This window comes from Danio rerio, chromosome 19, assembly GCF_049306965.1.
Source record: "Danio rerio strain Tuebingen ecotype United States chromosome 19, GRCz12tu, whole genome shotgun sequence".
NCBI classification, from domain to species: domain Eukaryota; kingdom Metazoa; phylum Chordata; class Actinopteri; order Cypriniformes; family Danionidae; genus Danio; species Danio rerio.
In genome coordinates this window covers 24,830,033-24,855,970 of record NC_133194.1, presented here as the reverse complement: position 1 = coordinate 24,855,970, position 25,938 = coordinate 24,830,033, and the positions used below count along the sequence as shown (strand labels likewise).

General features: G+C 34.4%; 1 protein-coding gene across 25 annotated transcripts in view; it reads left to right on the top strand.

The window, feature by feature from the left end:
* pleca (plectin a) overlaps positions 1–25,938 on the top strand; it is a 214,024-nt gene that overhangs the window by 173,608 nt on the left and 14,478 nt on the right. For 16 of the 25 annotated variants that reach the window (XM_021468103.3, XM_021468102.3, XM_073930976.1 and 13 more), the window contains 19 exons: positions 79–233; positions 2,039–2,390; positions 5,997–6,074; positions 6,165–6,326; positions 7,439–7,543; positions 8,336–8,431; positions 8,775–8,900; positions 10,311–10,463; positions 13,472–13,626; positions 13,824–13,950; positions 16,169–16,352; positions 16,608–16,640; positions 17,945–18,102; positions 19,361–19,539; positions 21,177–21,315; positions 21,439–21,795; positions 24,416–24,499; positions 24,584–24,688; positions 25,669–25,767. In XM_021468103.3, the coding sequence (XP_021323778.1) occupies positions 79–233; positions 2,039–2,390; positions 5,997–6,074; positions 6,165–6,326; positions 7,439–7,543; positions 8,336–8,431; positions 8,775–8,900; positions 10,311–10,463; positions 13,472–13,626; positions 13,824–13,950; positions 16,169–16,352; positions 16,608–16,640; positions 17,945–18,102; positions 19,361–19,539; positions 21,177–21,315; positions 21,439–21,795; positions 24,416–24,499; positions 24,584–24,688; positions 25,669–25,767 (2,847 nt within the window). The remainder of the gene's footprint in view (positions 1–78; positions 234–2,038; positions 2,391–5,996; positions 6,075–6,164; positions 6,327–7,438; positions 7,544–8,335; positions 8,432–8,774; positions 8,901–10,310; positions 10,464–13,471; positions 13,627–13,823; positions 13,951–16,168; positions 16,353–16,607; positions 16,641–17,944; positions 18,103–19,360; positions 19,540–21,176; positions 21,316–21,438; positions 21,796–24,415; positions 24,500–24,583; positions 24,689–25,668; positions 25,768–25,938) is intronic. The other 9 variants (NM_001430891.1, XM_021468104.3, XM_073930978.1 and 6 more) reach the window with 1 other exon arrangement.

Below are 25,938 nucleotides of genomic sequence, written 5' to 3'. Positions count from 1 at the left end.
TTTGAAGCTTTTTTTGTTTTGTTTTTATGGAGTTAAAAGAAAGCCGACAGCATTGTGGTTGCTTCTTTTGTGTTGCAGGACATCCGTCTGCTGAGCGCAGGAAAGCCTATCCAGCACGCGTCTGACATTGAGACAGATCTGAACAAGGCTGAAAACATGATCCGTTACCTGTTTAATGATGTGCAATTACTGAAAGATGGGCGCCATCTACAGGCAGAACAGATGTACAGGCGGTCAGTAGGATGATTTTAGTATTACTATCAAGAAATTTGGTGTCAATTAAATCTTATATATAATATGATTGTTGTACTTTTGTTTATTTATTTGTTTGTTTATTTGTTTTTAACAACAACATTTTTTTTTACATTTATCCTGTCAATAGGAAAATATTTAAAATTTCCAAGTTAAATCTTTTTAGATATTTTTCTAGAAGTTTTTCTGTAGAGCTCTTTATAGCATTAAATGGAAAACATAGATCATAAGCCACATTAAATAGCAATTACAATAATAATAATAAAAAAAAGATTTGATTTCTAATATCATTCATTCAATCACTCATTTATAACTTTGTTTAGTTTCTTATTCATTTATTGATTTAATTTGTTTGTTTGTTTCTTGGTTTTGGTTTATTTTATAAATTTTTTGTTTTGTTTTTTAGAATCTGAATTATTGATTTTTTGGGGAAAAAATGAATCATTACTATATATTCTTTTAGAATTTTAGTACTACTGCATTTTTTTCTGTCACTTGAATATTTTTCAATCTGTAAATAAATAAATTCTTTTCAGACTTAAAAAGTGCCATTTTTTCTCGGCTAGTAAGTACTGTTATACTAGAAATTTTATTAAATTTGTAAATATTGCAATACTTTAGTAATGAACAAATTAATAATCAACAAAGTATGAAAATACAATCATTAAGCACATTATAAATGTGCTTCCAAGTCAAGAACAGAGCATTTTTATCTGCAGTTGTAAACTGCTTACTAGCGTCTATTAATGTTAATGCTTAACGAACAATGAATTCACTATTTGCTAATGCTTAATAAATGATTCATAGTATGTAGTTATTATGAAGTGTTACTGAAGTTTCTACTACTAATTTCTTAATGCCTTGATAATACAAAAAAAATAATAAAAAATGAGAAAGGTTCAATATAGAAAATATCAAGTTAATAAAATAGCAATTAGGGATGCCCGATATATCAGCGGTCATATCGTTATCAGCAAATAAATGCTATTTTTAATTTTATCGTAATCGATCCTGTATCAAAATTAGGCAGATATATTTAAGCCGATACGTTACGTAATTGTACAGAACTGCCTGCCTCGCGCATGCGTGGGTCGAACTTGTTTAGACTTGTCTTATGCAACAATCATGTTGCTTGTTAATTTGCTATGCAAAGAAAATGAAATCATTTATTTTTGGCATGCTAATTTATGTAAAATCATGAATATAGGTTTATTTAATCACCTTGCAATTTTGAAACTATTACTTTTTTAATAAGATCAGTTCAAACTTTTATAAAGATTTTTTAAATAAAATTACTTGTTTACTGTATAAAAATATAACATTTTGAAATGTTTATAAATATTGGCTGTAGTAAATTGGTTATCGGCCTCCAAATCGTAAAAGTTATTGGTTATGGATATCAGCCAAGAAATCCATATCGGCGCATTCCTAATAGCAATAAAAATCCTTAAATAATTTAAATATCTACATATTTAAATATTAATTAATTTATTCATTAATTTCATTTTTTAATTCTGTATTTATGTCAGTCATCTCAGAAGATCCACTTTTTTATAAAGCTGTACTGAAGCAATAAATCTGCTAAAATGTCTAGTAAACTGCTTTATTTATACATTAATTCATTACTAAATTAATTTCATAAAGTTTTTTAACAACTTTGTGTTTCTAATTTTCTTTTTCTGTAATAGTCTGACTTATAATATTCTTGCCTTGATTTGAAAAACTGATTTTCTGATTTTCCTAACCCTAACCCTATTATAATGCAGTTCTCTCTTTGTTCTTTCAGAGTGTACCGCCTCCATGAGCGTCTGGTTAACCTGCGCAGTGAGTTTAATCTGCGTCTGAAGTCAGGCGTGACGTTGTCACAGGTGCCCATGACCCAGGTGCCCATGACCCAGATCTCCCACGTCCAGACATTACAGCAGTCTCCTCAGCGAGTCAGACCTGATCTGGATGAGGTCACTCTCAAGTACATTCAGGACCTGCTCTCCTGGGTGGAGGAGAACCAGAGGCGCATTGAAGGAGCAGAGTGGGGTGAAGATCTGCCCTCGGTGGAGTCCCAGCTCGGCAGCCATCGCGGCCTACATCAGTCCATCGAGGAATTCAAATATAAGATTGATCGCGCACGGGCTGATGAGGTAAAGGAAGTCATAGTTTGCATGTCTTTGTATCATTATAACAATTTTTAATTCTTACCCCTCTTGTGGTATTTTAATTATTTTTCAAACATATTAGGTGACATTTAACAGAGAAAGGATTTTTTCACTGTATTCTCTATTATATTTTTTCTTCTGTAGAAGGTTTTTCATTTTAATATGTATAAAAAATGAGGTAAGTATTATTAGCCCCATAAGATTTGTTATTTTTTTTATTTCCATTGGCCACAGAACAAACCTTTGCCTTGCTTAAACAACTTATCTTGCCAAAGTAAACCTAATTAACAAACATAAGTATTTAAATAGCTTTTTAAGCTGAATACACTTTAACATTCAATATGCCAAATACAGCTGAAGTTTTATTATTAGCCCACCCTGTTTATTTTTTCCCCAATTTCTGTTTAACAGAAAAAAATTTTCAACACATTTCTAAACATAATAGTTTTAATAACTCATTTATAATAACTGATTTATTTTCTCTTTGCTACTGTATAATGACAGTAAATAATATTTTTCTAAATATTTTTCAAGACGCTTTTGTACAGCTTAAAGTGATATTTAAAGGCTTAGTTAGCCTAATTAGGTTAACTAGGCAGGTTAGGGTAATTAGGCAAGTTATTGTATAATAATGGTTTGTTCTGTAGATTATTGAGAAAAAATATAGCTTAAAGGAATAATAATTTTGATGTTAAAATGGGGTTAAAAAAATTAAAAACTGCTTTTGTTCTAGCTGAAATAAAACAAATAAGACTTTCTCCAGAAGATAAAATATTATCAGACATACTGTGAACATTTCCTTGATCTGTTAAACATCATTTGGAAAAAAATTCAAAGGGGGCGCTAATAATTCTGACTAATTCTGACTGTATATACCCCAGTCATAAAAAAACATCTAAACTTAAAACTGTAAATAACCTAATTGTATCCACACATAAACATAAAAACAATATTGACTTTATTTACTATACCATTCAGATTAAAGAGGTTTTCTTTTGGAAAGTTTGATAATTTTTTTCAAGATTAAGTGCTGAATAGAGTTTGAATGAATGTTTCTATTTAAATTTGTATGAAATATAAATATTTGTGTAACATTATGCTTGTCTTTATTTAAAGTGTCCAATTTAATGTTCCTTTCCCAGAGATGGGTTGCAACTGGAAGGGCATTCGCAGTGTAAAAACATATGCTGGATAAGTTGGCGGTTCATTCCGCTGTGGCGACCCCAGATTAATAAAGGGATTAAGCTGAAAAGAAAATAAATTAATGAATGAATTTAATGTTCCTTGCTAAATAAAATGATTTATCTCTTTTAAAAAAAAAAAAGAAAGAAAATTGTATTGGCTCAAACACTTGTAGAGCATCTTGTGAACTTGAGCAGGGGTGTTGCTACTGGGGGTTGTGAAACAGATTTCAATAGGGCCCTGGCATATAAGAGGGCCCTGAGCCGGGCAGTGTTAAGCCCATAAAGGCCTTTCACTTTTCTGTTGCAGAGGGGGTTGGGGGGTGCTCTATAATTTTCATGCATTAGGCCAATGATTGCTGGCTACACCACTATCCTTGAGTACTAAGAATACTGTTCTTAATAAAACATATGAATAAAATCATGGGTTTTGAGCCATATTAAATTTCAGCAATTCAATCATACCATTATTGATTAATGTGTTAGATCACTATCTCCACGCCAGATCTTGTCAGAAAATGTCAGTTTCTCCAGGGGCCTCATGTATCAACGCTGCGTACGCACAAAAACTTTGCGTACGCCAGGTTTCACGCTCAGAATCGCTCACGTTTGGATTTACTAACAATGAACTGAACGTGGGAATGTGCGCAACTTCACGGCAGCTTTCTGGCAGGCGTACGCACATTTTTTGTGCGTGTCTGTTTTATTTCCATTGGCGACTCCTAGAGGCAGTTGTGTTAAATTGCTCTCTACAAAGTGTCTGAGCCTTGCAATGGCAGCTGTATGAGACGGGTTCAGCAGGTAAGTTATATAAGGTTTCCATACCATACAGTTGACCAGCTAAACATTAAAGCACAATTTGCAGCGGTCACCTGTTTTCCCAATGTAATCTGAGCTATCTACTGCACGCACATTGCTATAAAGACACTATCTGAAGATGAATTTGCATGCGTGAATCAGAAACATTTCCATTCAATATTATTATATCTGTAAAATGTTACAGCACTCTGAACAGTCTCAGTGGCGCGCTCGTAAGACACATGTGAACATGTTTTGACACGTTCGAGCATGAACTCGGCTCGAATCCAGCGTCTGATGAACTCTTTCTTCTTTTTTCCCCCCGCTACATATCAGATTTTGCCTACTATTTATCACGAGAAAGACTAGTAGGAATCATTAATAAGTTTGTGCATCATATTTTATTTGCACATTTATTGAATGGAAATGTTTCTGATTCACGCTTGCAAATTCATCTTCAGATAGTGTCTTTATAGCAATGTGCGTGCAGTAGATCGCTCAGATTACATTGGGAAAACAGGCGACCGCTGCAAATTGTGCTTTAATGTTTAGCTGGTCAACTGTATGGTATGGAAATCTTACATACCTATCTGAAGATGAATTTGCATGCGTGAATCAGAAACATTTCCATTCAATAAATGTGCAAATAAAATATGATGCTTATTGATATGAACTTATTAATGATTCCTACTTGTCTTTCTCGTGATAAATAGTTGACAAAATCTGATATGTAGCGGGGGAAAAAAACAAGAAAGAGTTCATCAGACGCTGGATTCGAGACGAGTTCATGCTCGAACGTATCAATTCCTGTTCACATGGGTCTTACGAGTAGCGCCACTGAGACTGTTAACCATCCTGCAACATTTTACAGATATAAACCACAATATTTCTTTTTTCAATGCACTCAGTGCGATGTTCAGACCCAACTGTGTTAACCGCATCAGCTAAACTCTCCCGCTCTATTTATTTCTTTTATTGTTAATTCCGGAGAACAAACTTGCAAATAACACCGCTTTTCTCCGGTCTACCTCTGAAAGCACCTCCAATTCACATTCTGTTCAAAGTTTCTCTTTTTGCTTGCTTTTGCCATTGCTTTTTCGTTGGGTTTTTCCATTAGCATAGTCATTAGCATATTCATACGGGGGAGGAGGCAGGGAGGGGTTTTGTGCTCGTGCATGTTGCGCTCAGTTTCACGTTCATTCAGATGTACAAAAGAATATGCGTGAGATTCGGCGTACGCAGTGTTTCATACATCTGAAATTTTTTCTGCGTACGCACATTTACAGCTTTGTGCGTACGCAATGTTTTAGTAAGATTTCCACGCAAGTCTTCGTACATGAGGCCCCAGATATCTGGACAATAAGTCAGCAGAGTTTCCAATACCCAAACCTGTTAACCAGTATTCAACTAAATTAACAGTCTCCTATCAATATAGATGTTGACTGGGAAAGCCAGAGAGGACAAGAAGCAGGAGACGAAGTCATGATGATAAAGAAAGAGCAGAGCTAATTGAATAATCTTAGTTTCAAATGATTTAATGCTCAGACTTTCTCTGACTGCACTGAGTATTATATGATCAAATAGCATCTACATCTTATTTCTCTCCTCTCAGAATCAGTTGACTCCAGTCAGTAAAGGAGCCTATCGAGAATACTTGGGCAAACTGGACCTTCAATACGCCAAACTATTGGTACAATCTTTAATATACAACTAATACACACTGAGTCACACAAAGCCTAATGAAAAAGAACTAACTTTTGTTCTTGTTTTTTCCCCACAGACCTCGTCTAAGACTCGTCTGCGGAGTCTAGATCAGCTGCATGCTTTTGTTGTTGCTGCCACAAAAGAGCTGATGTGGCTGAACGAGAAAGAAGAGGAGGAAGTGAACTACGATTGGAGCGACAGAAACTCTAACATGACTGCCAAGAAGGACAACTATTCTGTAAGAGCATCACCGCACTCTCAGAAATTAAGGCAGAAAAGCTGCCACTGGGGCACGTATGTGTTCTTTTGTGCAGGCTTAAATGCCATGAATTAATTTGTAAGTTAATTCCTTTGTCTCATAGATTTAGTAGGACTAATCTAGGATGGAATTATTTGATTTCATAATTAATAAAGTATAACATTAATTAAAAACAAGGTTATGTATTAATGAGACGTGGTCGTGGAAGCAAATTTGTAATTTGAATTATGTTCAGAGCTCCATAGTTTAAAATAGGCTAACCGTCAGTTAAACTATAATATAAGATAACACACACAACTGCCTAAATAAATAGGCTACAAAATACAAAGTTGATCACTTAGGCATATTGAAATATTATAAAAAAAACTGCACTGAAAGAAAAAAACACAAGAAAGTATGCTGCTTTAAACAGAAACTTATTTTATCAACATGCTTTAATTTCAGAGAGTTATTTAAGACTTTTTAGACATAAAAAAAATTGAGTTAGCCTACTAAAGAAATTTTATGTCGGAGCAGGATCTGAGCAGTATTGGTTTACTGGTGAGGATGAGTGGAATGTTAACGGATCCCTTGCTTTGGAGCTGAATGCTTAGCGAAGCACTGATTAGCTTCGCTCACATGCTCTGGTTGCTACAGTATATCAGTTCAGTATGTTCATTATGTTACATAACTTCCCCCTGCTGGTGATGTCTTTCTAATGTTAGACCCTTTTGTGCTGTGCTGCACAGTACTGCAGCACTGCATGTGGTCACGTTCATTCACTCTCGCATTCTCAGTAGCCAAATCTCTACCTTTCACATTTTTACCTTAAGGGTCCATATTGGGACCCCAAAGGTACATATTAGTATCAAGAGAAAATTTCAAAAGTGTACCTTTTGAAAATTTTAAGTACCAACATGTACCTTTGAGGTACCAATATGGACCCGTAAGGTAAAAATGTGAACCTTTTGAAAAGGTACTGCCCTAGTGACAGCTGTTGTACTTGTACCTTAATTTCTGACAGTGCGCTGATTCCACCTACACAAAGATCTAGATCCTAGATAGTGTTGAATCTTCACACTAACAGTAGATGCTCTCGTGTTGCATTGCAGGGTCTGATGCGAGACCTTGAACAGAGAGAGAAGAGAGTGAACAACGTCCAGATGACTGGAGATAAACTTTTGAAAGACGGCCATCCTGCCAGGAAGACCATTGAGGTACCACATTTTACATTTAATTGTTTTATTAGATAGGTTTTCAGGAACAATTTTATTATGCTGCTTGAAAGTTTCTTCACATCCTGATAGCAATCATTAAATGAAGTGGTCACAATGTATGAGTATTTTAAAATCCGTAGAAGATGTAGGATTAGGAAAAATTGAGAATAGTAAATCAAAAAGTTTGGTTTGAACATTACGATAGGCTGTCCTACCTGCCTGCCAAAAATGTAACAGCATACCCCTGCACAGCTTGTTCATGCAGAAAGAATTAAGTCAATGGCGCTTTTGGTTTAGACTAGGGTTGCAAGATACTGGAATATGGAACCAATCAATACTGAAGTTTTAAAAACGTCCATTTCCTGCAGACATTTGGACATTATTGAGCACGTTTTTAACACAGCTGATTTGCCGTTGTGTTCACTTGCTCAACAGAAATGACTGTGACTGGCCGTGAAGCTCATCATTTCACCAAACTCACAGCAGTTTACTGACTCTAACCACAGATGCAGAGACACTGGAACATTTTAAAGCTGTGATTCATTAGTGGATCGCTCGTATGTCATCTTATAGACAAACCAGCTGATCGATGTGACTTTGAAATGCTTCAGTGTCTCAAATCAGTGCTGTTTAAGAATGTGCTCGCTAGCATTCAAATGTCAGCGGGAAATGAGCGTTTTTAAAACACTTTTCTCATGTGAAAATTACACGATGCACTGTCTGGTGCGTGTTTATGCATTTAGAAGGTGTGGTGTTTATTATTCTTAAAACATGTAACTTGTTTCTCTGTAGGCTTTCACTGCAGCTCTGCAGACTCAGTGGAGCTGGATCCTTCAGCTGTGCTGCTGCATTGAGACTCACCTGAAGGAAAACACTGCTTACTTCCAGGTACAAAACATACAGAAAACCAGAAATAAATTAAAATGAGTCTTATTGTGTGTATTTGAATAGAAGATCACAGATGGAAGTTAAACAGTAAGCATGTTCTGTCTAGATCTTTAATTTATTGATTCAGGGATTCAATCTTGTTATTGTTTGGTGAAATTCATTTTTACATTGTTACTGTAGGTCAGAATCCACTCAAAACACTGAAAACCTAAACTAAACTGAAAAATTATACATAATTAAAAATATATAAAATTTACACACCGTTTAGCAAAACCATATGCTTCTATTTTAGCAGAAATCAAATTTTTTATTTAATTTAAAATCTAAACCTTCTGTTATACAGTTCTTCTCAGATGTCAAAGAGGCTGAAGACAGGATGAAGAAGATGGAGGATACAATGAAAAAGAAGTATGTGTGTGATCGCTCCATTACGGTCACGCGGCTAGAGGATCTGCTACAGGATGCAGTGGTGAGTGTAATATGAGTCTTTTTAAATATTACCTTTAAGTGATTTTTAGATCTCAAATATATTAAAAACAAGCCCAATTAAAACACACATACTTCTTTTTCATTTGTTTACAATTTTTATTACATATGTATATTTTTTAGACCACATTTATGTGCAATGTATATACTGTAAATTTTCTTTTTTTCTTAAACTCTACTATTTTTTATATATATATTTTATATTAATGTTAAGCACCTTGGGTCTGAGAGTAACGCAATTTCGATTCTCTGTATGTCTTGTACATGTGGCTGAATTGACAATAAAGCTGACTTTGACTTTGACTTGACTTTGATCTAAATTGGCCAGTATAAAGTCTAAAATCGACTCAATTAAATTTCTAAAGTAGCAAATAGCATCACTTTAAATTCATAAAACTTTTTTTTCATTTTTTATTATTTAATTGCATTCAGAAATAGAAATATAATAGATTACATTTTTATAAACCATAAATCTTTCATTATAACCAAATGTACTATAGACAGGGTAACATATTCAATGAAAATTAAACTGTTGAACACAAAATTACGCTACTTTTTAAATATAGGGATGATTGTATTAATCTTTTTTTTTAACCATACATTTTCTGAAAGACTTTCATTAGACCACAGATCCTTCTATGTCATGGTGTTTGTTTAAAATCACCAAAGTGTAAAAGGATTACGCTATTGAATGAAAGTAATTTGTTTACTTAAATGTTTTAAACAGCTTTCATTTAAAAAATTATATTACGGCAAAATATGGATAAAATGTATTTGTCATCATTCAGCATAAATAATTAAGTACTTTTTTTTTATATGTAACGAATGCCAGCTTGTAGGGGCTGTGCAGGTAAACCTCACTCCTCTGACCACTAAAAGTGCTCTAGCGACAGACACTAGAGGCCATGGTCTTTAGCCCCCTTGTTAAAGCAACCGACTCCCATGCGGAAGATTGCTGATTCGATCCCAGCTTGGAGCGGGTTGGGCGGTGTAGGACTGCCAGGGTTACATATACATATTATAAAAGTGTGATGATTCAATTTCAATTTATTTAAATTTTAAAAGATTTCTGAATTTAAAAGGATTTCTGACATATGGGAGAAACTTACTGGTTGGATGAATGCTGCAAAAATATAAAAAAGTGAAGGTTGATTAGCTTTTTCGAGTCTTAAAATAAGTATTTTTTGTGCATTATTCTAAATATGCCTGATAGGAGTTTTACATACTGAATCACATCTTTGTAGGTGTCTTCTGTAAACTATAGTAAAAATGTATCCATCAGAAAAAAATAAAATAAAATAAAATTAGCTCTAATATACAATATTATTTTGATACTTAAAACCCCTTTTTATCTGTGACTTGTATATAATCAAAGTTTTTCTCTTAATTTCAGGAGGAAAAAGAACAACTAAACGAATTCAAGACACACTTGGAAGGTCTGAACCGCAGGGCCAAGACCATTATCCAGCTGAAACCGAGAAACCCTGCTCAACCCATCAAAGGAAAATTACCCGTCCAGGCTGTTTGTGACTTCAAACAAATGGAGGTAAAGCAGAGAGACACTCGATTGCTTGTTTTCTCATGTACATGGCTCATAAAATAAATTTAATTACTCTGCGGGGTATAATAAAGAATGCTCAAACAAACTTTTGAACCTACTTTCTTCTGATGTCAAAGTCCTTAAAAAATGAGTGTATGGTCACATGTGCGATCATGCTGACCCTTGGATAACATAGCAATTTAGCATACATATGTGATTGGTATGCAGACTCACAGCAATCAGCCTTTCACTTTAACAATGCTACACTATCACTATAACTACTTCATAATTAACACTGGATCTGTCATGGTGTAAAACTGACCAATGTCATATTTTCAAGTGACAAATTTTCAATAAAATATCCAAGTCTTCCAGATACTGACTAAATCTGTTTTATTTAATGGAACACTATTAAGCACTTTTACCAACTGAGAAAGTAGTAACAAAGACTATAGAATGTTTTGAATGGGGAAAAATGTAACTGTCATTACGGTGAAAGAAGCCAAATATTCGAGGACTTTGAAGACAACACATACATTTAAAACACTTCATCGAACATGTACATATATCCATCATCTATATACTATAAAACTGCAGGTTAACTATGTTTATATATAACTAACTGTTAAAAGTCATAAGTAATTTGTTACAAGTTAATTAGTAAAAGTTATTAGTTAGGTTGTAATGCAATAATGTCCACCTTTTTGTAACAATAATTATTGTGGAAAGCGCTAAACATATAAATTTAAATTGAATAGAATTTAAGCTATGTGTTTTACAACAGTTTATTATGAACCCTCTGGGGTCAGCCTCTGGGATCAGATACTTGCTTCACAGACATGAGAAAGCTGTTTTTCAAATGAACCAACTACATTTGAAGAATAATGTTCTCTGGTTTTGTAATCTGTATCAAATGAGCGCAAGGTACAGTCAAGCACAAATCACATGACAGCAACTACTCGAACACCCACAAACTTGTAAACAAAGAGGTCGCTGTCATTTTGGGCCATCAAGATTAAGTTAAAAAATGAATTCAGAAGTTCAGCAAAATCGGACGAGGCATTATTCAGAGGATGATAATATTTAGCATGTTAGATTTGGCTGCCTAAAAAAAAATGTGGATTTTGTGTGATTCCAACATTTACAAATGAAACTTAGGAGACAGTTGCTGTTTAATTTTGTTGGGGATTCCAAATAAATAATTTGTTTTGAAAAAATTTGATGTTTCCCCATTCAAACAGAATATCTAAGCATACTGCTCCAGAGGCAGCCGCCAAGTGAAATGGCTTGCCTTAAAGGGACTTTGGTAGTAATGAGTTTTAATGGATAAAAGATGCATCCCAGGTGGGAATTAAAATAGAGTGATTGCCACTCAGTGATAGTGAGTCTAAAAGTGGGTTTATATCATAGGTGGGTGTTGCATCCTGGGTCACGTTACCATCAATAGTTCATGACTAAAATAATCTTTTCATGACTCATGGAATTACTTTGTGAAGATGTTGACATAATATGTGACCCTGGACTAGAGCTGCACGATTAATCGGAAAAATATCGCTATCTCGATTCGACCCCCTAGACCAGGGGTCACCAACCCTGTTCCTGGAGAGCTACCTTCCTGCAAAATTCAGTCCCAACTCTGATCAAACACACCTGAACCAATTAATAGTACCTAAAGCAGCACTTGATAATTACAAACAGGTGTGTTTGGTCAGGGTTGCAACTGAAATGTGCAGGACGGTAGCTCTCCAGGAACAGGGTTGGTGACCCCTGCCCTAGACCTAGAGGACCTAGATCTTAATCCAGCATTTCTACGATTCTGTCAATCATATTTTCAAGTTCAGGAGAGAAGCAAAGGCGGCCGCACAAGCCACGTTGTTTTACATACATTGCTCAGCAACGTGGACATCTCCAAATGGTGTTAAAAGTTTCACATACTGTATTTATAAGGTATAATTCACCCAAAAATATTATTTCTGTCTTAATGTAATGTTAATGATATATTTGTGGCAGTGAAATTACACGTGACGTGAGCTGACCGTGAGCAGCTACTACAGAGAGGGTGGGCATGCGCCTGTGAATGATGTCTACTTTAGTGCAACAGAATTTGCATAGGCTGTGAACAACAGGTGATAAAGTTGTAAATAACATACAGTTTGTGGCACAGAGCGACCATTTGGCAGTTTGAACCTTAGGAGTAAAATTGAAGCCGAAAGTGGTTTCTTTCATAGCGAACAGAGTGTTGTGCATTAGAATAAATGTTTTGTATAAGTACGCCTATATAATGCAAGAAGTGAAGAAATGAATCTGATAATGACAAATGTTTCATTTTACCAGTGAAATAAAATGGTGTAACACTGTTGTCAATCACAGATTGCAAGCATATGTCTCAAACATTATAGTTCAACATTAGAATTTTGAATAGTTTTATTCTGATGTCATCTGACCTGGACTAATATAATGTCTGTTCAAATCCACCATTCAAAGTCTATTCAAAATGTATCATTTTAACCAACAGTAGACCTACACATCAGCTCAATATTATTATTGTTGTTTTACCATATGTTTAAGAAAAAAACAATAAGAATAGCTTACTATTATTAACCTTTGCTTTACATCTATGGAATCGTGAGAAAATCGTGATCTTTATTTTAAGCAAAAAAAATTTATTCTCATTTTAGCAAGAATCGAGCAGCCCTACCCTGAACCACAAAACCAGTATTGCATAGGTATATTTTAAGTAATAACCAAAAATTCATTGTACAGATTGATTGATTTTCCAGTTGTGCCAAAAATAATTTAAATATTAAGTAAAAATCATGTTCCTTGGAGAAGTATGTAACATATGTACCAACATATATCAATAATGTTATATACATTGCAAAGCACTTCACTTTAGACAACTTGCAACTGTCTTACTATTTAGTTGTTTTTAAACCCAATTTCCAATCTTCCAAGTTGTTGTATCCCCATCAATTATAGTTCTAGTGTTAACATGCCTCTACCTTTTGACCCAGATTACTGTGCACAAAGGTGATGAATGTGCCCTGGTGAACAACTCCCAACCATACAAGTGGAAAGTGCGAGATTCCAGTGGAAATGAAGCAGTAGTACCATCCATCTGTTTCATCGTTCCTCCCACCAATAAAGAAGCCGTGGATGTCAGCTCTGGGTAATACAGTACAGCCTGATACAAAACTAACCTCATTTGATCGCCCACCACTGAGTTGGCAGAACATTCAAATTCCACATCCTCCTTTTATCTTTGCCTTTGACATCTGGGAGATGGGATGTGTGGGTTGGTTGCGAATTATGTCAGCAGAATGTTGTAAAATAAACTCTCTTGTGTTTGATTCTGTTGAACCTCAGTTTGGATGGGAGTCAGCAGAGGCTGATGGTCCTGTGGCAGAAACTGCATGTTGATATGAAGAGTCTGCTGTCCTGGCAGTACCTCATGAGAGACATCACGCTTATCAACTCCTGGAATTTCATCATGGTAATGAGCACACATGACACTTTTTTGGTTGTCAGATTTATTTTTAAGTCTTGGAATAAAATAATACAACTGGGGATGCACTAATAAGTCAAATGTAAACTGCTCAAAATTTAGGGTCTCTAAAAGGTGTTTTTTTTTTCTCCAATAAAAAAAAAACACTTACACTTAAAATGGAAAGGGAAACCTTTACGCACAGAGATCAATTAGCCTATAAATAATTAATTTTGTTTGTTAAGCGCAAAGATTTGTTTCAAAACTATTTCTAAATTCAGTTCTAATTTCCAGCAAACGAATAAATGAACAATAATAACGAAGTGTGTTCAAAAACCTGAGTTATATCCAAATACACATGCTGTGCCCCATATGGTTTGAAACCTGCAGGTGGGCAAATCTAAGCTTGTTTTTAATAAAACAAATATAAATATGAATATAATAAATAATACTGCTAATAATTGCTAATGTTTTGCAATATTTTATTCCTTTATATTTATATCCTATATATATATCCTTAATATGTTAATGATTTTTCATTTGTAAAGATATTTGCATATTGCTCTAAATCTTATGTGTATTAAGCAGTGTGTAAGTGAGGCGCATAATTAATGCACTCTGCGCTTGACTTTAGACTGGCTTTGTTCTGGTCTATTGAAAAATCTTTTATAGTTTCTCATAATAGCAACGCGCCAGCAGTGCGCCTCAGAACGCCTTCCTTTTTAGACCAGAACGCCTATGGGCGCACATATGAGCGCAAATGCATTTGCTATTTAAACAGCGTGGCGCAAAACCTCAACCCTTTATGTTTTATGTATTTAATAGTAGTGGACAGTATGTATCATATTTCATATTTCATTTTTCTGAGAATTTTATTTGATTTTAATTTATTCATTAATTTTTTTTGTTTGGCTTGGTCCCTTTATTAATCAGGGGTCGCCACAAAGGAATGAACTGCTTATTATTATGCTTATCCAGCACATGTTTTATGCAGCAGATACCCTTCCAGCTGCAACCCATCACTGGGAAACACCCATACACTCTCATTTACTTCTTGCTACCCACTGCACTTTCGTGCCAAACATTTATTTTAATTTTATTTTATTTTAATTTATTTTATTTGTATTCATTCATTTACTTGATGGCTTAGTCCCTTTATTAATCTGGGGTCGCCACAGCAGAATCAACAGCCAATTTATCCAGCACATGTTTTATGCAGCGGATGCCCTTCCAGCTGCAACCCATCACTGGGAAACACCCATACACACTCACTCACACACATACATTACGGTCATTTTTAGCATAACCAATTCACCTATACCACATGTCTTTGGACTTGTGGGGGAAACCGGAGCACCTGGAGCAAACTCATGCCAACACAGGGAGAACCTGCAAACTCCACACAGAAATGCCACCTGACCCAGCTGGGGCTCGAACCAGCGACCTTCTTGCTGTGAGGCAAACATGCAACCCACTGCACCACCCTGTTTTATTTTACTTTATTTTATAAAATAAAATAAATTAATTAAATTAATAAAATAAGTTTATTTTATGTTATGAAACTTTTACATCACTACATTCCAAAACCAAATGTTGTACTTTTTGACTTAATTATATTTCCTGATTGAAGCTGAGTAAAAAGTTGTTCACCTGCTCAGAGACAAAGCAGTTGTTTAATTTGTGTACAAGGTGACTTTCATTAGTTAATTTGGTAAATGAGTTTGCAAATTGCACTGAATTAATAATTGTGAATTGGACTGACATTTATTCACAAGTCACTAATTGAAATGATTCATTCAGAGTGAGTCTGCGGTAAATGATTGACTGATTTTACAAACTTATCTAAATGAGGTTCAGCTTTCTTGCCAAACAAACATGGATCAGTACAAACTTTTACTTTTATTACTTAAGTAAATTAAAAATCAAGAACTTTTGTTCTCAAATAATATTGAAAAGTAGAACTTTATACTTCTACATTAAGTGCCTAATTTGTGTACTTCATCCACCACTGGTATTTTACTACATATAAAGGTATAGTACACTAAAAATGGTTTACTAAATTTTTTTAAGGTGAGTGGTTGCAAACTAGTACTAACCACTTTTTGGTAAATCTAATGAATCATTTTCAGTTTATGAATGCTCTTATAAGTAATATTGTAAAACTTTTAATCATATTCATAAATATATAATAGCTCAGTGACATCTTCTGTTGTCTGTTTGGATGTAGTTTAAGACTTTGAGAGTGGAGGAGTATCGGCTGACCCTAAAGAACCTGGAGCAGCACTATCAGGCGTTCCTTCGGGACAGTCAGGATTCAGGACTCTTCGGTGCTGATGATCGCATGCAGGCTGAAAACAGTTACAACAAAGCCACTCAGCACTATGATAACCTGCTACGCTCTGTTGAACAAGGTGAGGGGCAAGTTTGTTTAGACGCGCAGAAACAGTCCGTCACTTTCACTATTCATCAAAGGGAATGAAACTGCACAGTCTAAGCTGTCTTGGGCCCAGAAACAGCTCTCTTTTAAGGCATACAAAATTCTTTTGCATGCTTGATGTAACACATTATGACCTGTAGGAATTTGAGGAGCTTTGTTAATTTACGCAATAGGATTCAGTAAGCCTTCCCTTAAGTTCCCATTATGATTGCAAGACTTATTTTTGCAGAACCTGCACTCATCCAAAAGGACAGTACATCTGGTAAAGATGAGAGAGTGCTGTGTTATTAACAAACTGCAAACTTGTTTGTCATGGTTTGTGTTATCCGTGCATTTTACTCTAATCCGCATTGACTTCACTTGTGTTGATTTTTAAGCATGTTTTTCCATTTTTCCACTTGTGTGAGGTCATGTACACATAACTGAGAGCCTTTATAACAATACTGACCTCAGATAGCTAATGCATCTCTGCAGAATTATTACAAATTCAATCTTCAATCCACCCTTGATGCAAATTGAACAAATTCCTTTCAAATTCACTGTTAGATTTATTATCAGATAATTTCAAAAACCACAACCTTTATGAGACGTGTTGTTAAAGTACACTAGCCAAACTAGCCATCTCCAACGAGTCCTGTTTTAAAGACAACCCCACAGCATTTATTGTAGTTTTTGTAGCATTTTATTGTAGTTTTGCTGTCAGAGCAGAACGTTTTCTAATGTCTTCTTATGTGCTGTAATGGAAAATGTGCAAGCTTATGTTACAACATTGAATTTGGATCACAAGTTCAGAAAAGAGGCATACGTATACACGATCATAGTCTCTCATCACAAAGAAATTATAAAGTTGAGGTGGCTTGAAAAACCAGGTCTAAACAGAAGTGCCATTTGTAGCCCTTATTTTCTTGTGTTTTGATCTATTAACATGTATATTAATACCACGTATACTATAAACAGCACCCCTGATGGATTTACAGGTACACTTGTCTAATTGTGACTGTGTGAAGTGGTTTGTGCAATCATCTTGAATGCATTTACTCCTGGTATTTTTACTTGGAATTTTTGGACAGCTATATTATTAGAAACAACAACAAAATAAATAAATAAATAAATAAAGTAGCTATGCAGATAGGCGCAGAATTTTTATAGCCATTTAAAGTGCAGTTATAAAGTGTGAAAATGAACTGACAAACTTGAATTTAAGGTCTGAAATATTCTCTAAGCAACTTCTTGAATGCAAATGCTTCTAGATATTTAATAGCAGTTAAAGTGCCGACATATACAGTTTTGGAAAATATTGTAGTCCACTTAAAAAAAAGGCTTATTTTTATTTTCAATTTATAGACTAAAACAAAAATGACTCCACTCCACAAATTAATTCACTCCAACACTGCACATTGTAAAAAAATAAAAAGATCATTTTTAAGCCTTATTTTTTTCCCCATAGTGTGGATACAGCATTGACTCAATCTTTTTAAGCAAAATATTCCTTATAGTTTTCATTTATATGTCATTAAGGAATAATTCTAGATCTTTTTTTAATGCTAAATATTTTTCACTTCTCAGGGGAACAGGATGAGTCGGTGTGCAAGAGTTACATCACCCAGATAAAGGACCTGAGACTGAGACTGGAAGGCTGTGAGAGCCGCACTGTCAATCGCCTCAGACAGATGGTGGATAAAGAGCCTCTCAAAGCCTGCACACAGAGAGCCACTGAACAGAAGGTCTGCACAAACCATACATTATTCCAAGGCTTGATTCTGATTGGCTGATAAACATCCGAAGGTGTACAAGTGTTTTCAGGGAACCACACAGCTAAACTAATTCCATACTTAAAAAAATATGCGTAAATTAGCAGTTTTCCGTATTTTGATTTGTTTTGAATTATCCCCCCCCCCCCCCCCCCAATTATTTATGCTTTTGAATTGCATTATGCCCGCTTGATCTTTCTTCCAACAACTTCTAACCTTGAAAAGTTTGAAAAAAGTGACTTTTTGACATTTTTAATAATTTAAAGTGATATATTGTATGAGTTGGTGTTGTATATTTTACGGCACAAAAACCTGCCAATACATTTTCTGTTATTTCAAAGAGTTAGTGACTAATAAAAGCCACTTTGTTAAACTATTAGTTCTATTAAACTATATTTCAACTATGAGTTGAATTTTCAGCATTAGAAGTTCACTACATCAAATGATTTTAGGTACTTTAAAGCCTACAACAGTCAAGAAATCAGTTTAAAAACAAAAATAAAAAAACTGAAAGCTTTGGATGAGATGTGTAAGAAACTAGTACTACACACAGGAGCAGTTTGAGGACAAAAACCTGACAAATGTTTCGAAATACAACATCTGCACATACAGAACTGGTAATTGTAGTATATGTGGAATAATTGACTTTGGTCCATTGAATTATTAGACATTAATGCACACCCGAGGTGTAGCATCCATGAATGAATGCCTTTAACTGAATACACTTTATACAGCATGAATCTACACCATTATTAGCTATATCAGATGCTTGGTTTTCCATCATCATGTGTTAATATGCGTTTTGGGGTAATTGCATAAGAAAAAGGAATGGAAATGCCAAATTTAGATTTTTTGAATTTTAGCAAATTTGTTTTTATGGTCGTTTGAGGAAGTTTTGGGCCTAATGTAAATAACAGGAGAAAACTACAAATAAACTGTGATGTAGAAAACCACATGCACGTTACTCCATTATGCTTGCCTTGTTTATTGTTGGTTACTAAGTTAACAATACTCCAGTCAGCGGCTCTAAAAACTTGATGGAAACCTATCTAATCATATTAGTTTTTTCTTTTGTGAATTTTAAAAAGATTCACTTCACATAAGAATGTAAACCTGGCTTTTATTTTATATCGAAATCACAGTATACTGTAATATATCTTAAGTAACCTCCCAATAACATACCGTGTACTGTTTCATGAGTAGTACTTGTCTATTCTGCTTCCACCCATAGAAAGTGCAGACTGAGTTGGAGGGTATAAAGAAAGACCTGGACAAGGTGGTGGAGAAGAGTGAAGCAGTGCTGGCCACATCTCAGCAGTCCAGTTCAGCCCCTGTCCTGCGCTCTGAGATAGACATCACCCAGAAGAAGATGGAGCATGTCTATGGTCTTTCCTCTGTATATCTCGACAAGTGAGTCATAGGAATACAAAAATTCTCTCAGGAATGCACTGACTGTAATATAAGTTATTCATTTATTTCATTTGTTCTCTGTAATGATAGGAAACATGTTTATTGAGGAATGCAGAAGGAAATGTCTTCTAATCAAATTTAGGAGCAATTTTCCTGGGTATTCTTTAATAGGAATGTTTCCTAGCATTAATGCACATGGAATATTTAACTTATTTATATATATAAGTAGTATATTAGATTAGTCAGTACTAAACCCAAATCTGGAGCTTATCTTACAAAATAACTTTTGATAATGGTCCTAAAACTAGTACACCCAAATTTATATGTTAGGGAAAAATATTAAATACTAATCTTAAAAAGAGAAAAAATCAAGAAAAGTAAAATATTTTTTGCAATATTTTGTTTGAATTTAATTGTATTATTATTTTATTTGTATTTTTTATTTCTAAATATGTTTGGTAACAAAATATATCATTTTAATAAGTATATTTGTTAAATAAATCTGTTTTGTTTAAATGCAACAAAATACATTGCCTATATTCACTGAAAAATGAATAAAAATATATTTATTTTCAAAATGGGGTGTGCTCATTAAGCTGATTAAGCTGAGCACTATATATATATATATATATATATATATATATATATATATATATATATATATATATATATATATATATATATATATATATATATATATATAATTATTTTCTTAATAATACATTATTGTTGATTTTTTCTGGATAATTCAGAAATATTCTGATTTGCTCAAGAAATGTTTCAGTGTTTAATATTCAGACATCAACATTGTAACAGTTTTTTTTTTTGTGGGAAGAGTGATGCATTTGCCTCAGAATTCTTTTATGAATAGAACTTTTTAATAATACGTATTGTTGTTGCTCAATAAAATTCTTTACTGGTACAATTAATTAATTTTATGCATCTTTGCATAACATTTATTTACAGTGCTGAGCATAAGTGAGTGATTTGTAGCCATTATGGGGTCAAAAACTAAATCATAGTCATAAATTACTATTTTTATTCATTTCTATAGTATAGGTAATATATTTTGATGCATTTTAACTAAACAGATTGATTAAACGGACCAAACATCTTTAGATATAAAAAGATAATACATTTAAATTCATGTGAAATATTGCAGAAAAAAATGACAAACAATGTATTTTTAACTAATTTGTATATACTTTTGTTTCTCGTGATTTACAATATTTATTTAATATTTTTCTATAGCATAAATTTGGGCTACTAGTTTTTGGACTGTTATCATAAAGTATTTTGTTAGAAAAGCTATAGATTTGGCTTTGGTATTTACTAATATTTATAAATATATATATATATATATATATATATATATATATATATATATATATATATATATATATATATATATATATATATATATATATATATATATATATATATATTAGTATTGTAAAGCAACCTATAAAAAGTATTAATTTAAAAGCGAGATTTATAAGGGGTGGACTTATATATGTTGAGCACTGTATATATGTTTATACCCCAAACTGTTGAACATACTGCAGCTATTCAGTAGATTTATCAATATTCTCCACTAAGTAATTATTAATATGTTAATCTACTTTTTTTCCATATAGGCTGAAGACCATTGACTTGGTAATCCGCAGCACACAAGGAGCTGAAGACATTCTCAACAAGTATGAGAACCAATTGCGTGAAGTGAACAAAGTTCCTGTTAACGAGAAAGAGATTGAGGCCAGTCAAACACAGCTCCAGGTAAATCATCCATCCTCCAAAACAACAACTATGCATAAACAAATTGTTTTGATTACCAACATGACCTCAAATCAGTCACAACCTTACAAAAACACACGTCTTCTCCTTTATTCTCAACCCTAGAAGCTGCGCTCAGAAGCAGAAGGCAAGCAAGCCACATTTGACCGTCTGGAAGAGGAGCTTCAGAGAGCAACAGAAGTGAACAAGCGGATGTCTCAGCTGCACAGCGAGCGGGATGTGGAGCTGGAGCACTACAGGCAGCTGGTGGGCAACCTGAGGGAGCGCTGGCAAGCTGTGTTTGCTCAGATTGAGCTGAGGCAGCGAGAGCTTGATCTTCTGAACAGACAGATGCAAGCCTACAGAGAGAGCTACGACTGGCTCATACGCTGGATCGCAGATGCCAAACAAAGGCAGGACAAGCTCCACGCTGTGCCCATCGGTGGCAGCAAAGGCCTTCAGGAACAGCTTACACAGGAAAAGGTATTCATCCATCCATCTGAACAACATTCAAATGGTATAAAATATTCTGAATTCTGGAACTACCAGAATTCAACAACTACTAGAGAGTTCTGACCTTTCATTTAAGACAAATTGAATTTCAATGGTCTATTTCAATTAGGGATGTAACGGTATTGTAAATTAAATTATTTACTATTGTAAATAATTGAAAATTATTATTATTGTATTATTGTAAATACCATCATACCGCAATAGCAATTTTTTTTCGATATTACCGTAGTCGCATGACTCAATAAAACTATAGGTCTTCTGAGAAAATTTGCTCAGGCGAATGAAGCGAACGGGAGGTAGCAGAAACTACAATTCCCATCAGCCCATGCGTGGCCATCATCCTTTGCGGTCTGTTGTCACTACAGATCCAGTAATGCGGAAATGGAGTGTGCTGCTAGTAGCGGGGATGAAAAAGAGCTTGAAATGATCGAAACCTAAAGCGGGTGTTGGCGCCACGCGCATACTGAATAGCGGTGTTGTCGCGCGCGTTCTGATAAGCTGTATTGTCGCTCGCGTACTGTAAAGCAGGAAAGGGGGGTTGAGCGCGCATACTCAAGAGCAGTGTTGTCACGCGCCTACTGAAGGGCGGGACGGAGGGTGTGTCGCGTCAACCTGGGCCAAGTCATATCTCTGTCCCAGAAACCTCAGTCCCAAATGAGAGGGTTTTTTTCTGTTGCAGGGGACATTGTAAATACCCAGAGATACCAGCTTTTACCAGATTATAGTTATATGATAATTTTCCTTAAAACCCATCTTTATCTAAGTGAGTGAGTGAGTAAGTGATTAAATGTTGAATGTGATGAGTTTTCAACAATAGTAAATTGAAACTTTATTTTTTTACATGATTTAATAATTTTTTGTCATTAAAATTGAAGTTCCTGTTTCAAAGCTTACAGATAGATGGCTAATTTGTATGTCATTGACACTTTTGGCACTTTTTTGGAGTATTTTCATAGGTTTTGTTTTTCCTGTAAATTATTAAATCAATACCGTACCGTGAAATTCATACCGAGGTATTACCGTACCGTGAAATTCTGATACCGTTACATCCCTAATTTCAATAGATTAAAATTTAAGAATTATGCTTTGAATGTCTGCTGTCATGTTTTATGAAGTCATTACCCCCCAAAATAGGATTTATTTTTGTAATATAGTCTATAATTGTCTGAAATATCTCACTTTTCTCTGCAAGCAGAAGAGCAATATTTTTTCTCAAAAAAACAACATTTTTTTAAAGACATCTCTGAAGTTCCGTTTTTGCTCTCAGAAGGTTGTTTTTGTCATGGTCATTCAAGGTAGAAATACTGAAACCTGTTGTGTTTTGTAATTTAAATAAAATAACAATGTTAAAATTAATTATGCATACACACATTTAGGAAAACTCAGGGTACTATAGATATAATGTTGAAGTCAGAATTATTAGCCCCCCCTGAATTATTAGCCTCCCTGTTTGTTTATTTTTTTCCCAATTTCTGTTTAAGGTAGAGAAGATTTTTTTCAACACATTTCTAAACATAATAGTTTTAATAACTAAATTTCTAATAACTGATTTATTTTATCTTTGCCATGATGAAAGGAAATAGTATTTTACAATTTTTCAAGACACTTCTATACAGTTAAAAGTGACATTTAAAGGCTTAACTAGGTTAATTAGGTTAACTAGGCAGGTTAGGGTAATTAGGCAAGTTATTGTATAATGTTTGTTCTGTAGACTATTAAAAAAAATTAGCTGAAAGGGGCTAATGATTTTGTCCTCAAAATGGTGTTTATAAAATTAAAAACTGCTTTTATTCTTGCTGAAATTAAACAAATTGAAATTAAAACTTTCTCCGGAAGAATAAATATTATCAGACATACTGTAAAAATTTCCTTGCTCTGTTAAACATCATTTGGCAAATATAAAAAAAAAAAAATCAACTGACATTCTGACTGCAACTGCATATGGTTTTCATTTGAACAAACCTTTAAAATTACAAAATAAAATCAAAATCACTGTCTCTATAATTTTAACGTTAAGAAATACAAATTAATACTTCAGTAGGGGTGTGTAATATTGACTAATTAATATTATATATATATATATATATATATATATATATATATATATATATATATTCTTTTTTTTTTTTTTTAAGATATTGTTGATAATAACTTGATGATGATATATTATTAGGTGTTTTTCGTGCTGGTACTGTGACTAGTTTAGGCCTGCTGTGGACCATGAATGCACAGACAGTTTACAGGAGTGATTTTTTAATTAAGGAACAATAGTCAACATTGAATTGATTTCTATTTTTAAGTTTATTTTATAGCATTTAGCTTAAACTTGTACATCTAATTTTGACAAATTAGGTTAAATTAGAACAGTATGACAGTGGGATTTATGGTGTTTACAGAAAATGGCTTGACACAAACAGAAACTTGACAGATCTGCTGTGCCAGTGACTGAACGCGAGCAATCCGATCCACTCAATTCAGTGAATTATATCAAAATTTAATGCCAGTCAGTTTATATTGTTTTGGTGACATTTTAGGTGACATCTAGCTTCCTCATATGTTTTTATTTATGTCATATTAATTCTCTTTACAGAAACTTCTCGAGGAGATTGAGAAAAACAAGGACAAGGTAGAGGACTGCCAGAAATTTGCTAAAGGATACATCGATGCCATAAAGGTGTGTATGAACACTGTCTCATCCATATTTTAGTCAAATCCAAATGATACATGAACTGCGGTCTGCCTGAATGTTCTCCTCCAGGATTATGAGCTCCAGCTGGTGACTTATAAAGCGCTCGTGGAACCCATCGCCTCCCCTCTGAAGAAGGCCAAAATGGAGTCTGCTTCTGATGACATCATCCAGGAGGTACCTTTGAAATCTGATTTACACCTGCCTTTCATTTAGGGCTTTGATTGACATGAAATTCCAACCAGGATTAAGCAAGGGGGACGCAGTGGTGCAGTAGGTAGTGCTGTCACCTCACAGCAAGAAGGTCGCTGGTTTGAGTCTCGGTTGGGTCAATTGGCATTTCTGTGTGGAGTTTGCATGTTCTCCCTGTGTTAGATTGGTTCTCCGTGTGCTCCGGTTTCCCCAACAGTCCAAATACATGTGGTACAGGTGAATTGGGTAAGCTAAATTGTCAGTAGTGAATGAGTGTGTATTGATGTTTCCCAGCGGGTTGCAGCTGGAAGGGCATCTGCTGCGTAAAACTCCATTAACTTCTGGATAAGTTGGTGGTTCATTCTGCTGTGGCGATCCCAGATTAATAAAGGGACTAAGCCGAAAAGAAAATGAATGAATGAATTAAGCAAAAGCTGTAGCTGCGTCCCCAATGTCACACACTCTTTACAGCTTAGTATATGAATGTAGTGTCATCCCAAATCATTTACTAAGCAGAAATTCAAACCTTTTCCAAGATGACATCTGATGGTTGCCAAATATGTGAAATAAATGCCCAAACAACCAAATAATACCTGCTATGTTTATAATCACATTCACAACCAAGAGGTGGTATAATCACTCTCGTCCCAGCTAGCAAAATTCATGTGGCTCAAATCTGGGCCATAACTAAACCATAGCAACCTACCACAAATCAGCTAGAATTCAACCAAATGAACTTACCCTATTCTGGGTCACAGTTGGCTTTTATTCTGGACCAGATCCGGCCCACACCAGACACTTTCATCCGGACCATATACTGAATTTTCAGCTGAAACTCTTATATTTCATTTGTCAATACATTTCAAAAGTGACATCATTTGACCCCTTTAAAGTGCTATGCTTAGACTTTTATTGAATTTTCTTTTGTATTTGACTTGCCAAATAACTTTAAAACCATCTTTCAGTATGTGACTCTGAGAACACGCTACAGTGAGCTGATGACTCTTTCGAGTCAGTACATTAAATTCATCATTGAGACACAGCGCCGCCTACAGGATGAGGAGGTAAGTGTCAAAATAAAAAGTCTTAATATTCTAGCACTAACTTTAACTCACTAACTTTAAATCATGGATGTATGGCCATATGCATATGAAATATGCGTTTATTTTACTGTATAAATAATTTGAGACACAATTACAATTTGTTATCAAAGTTATCAAAGAGTGGCAACAGTT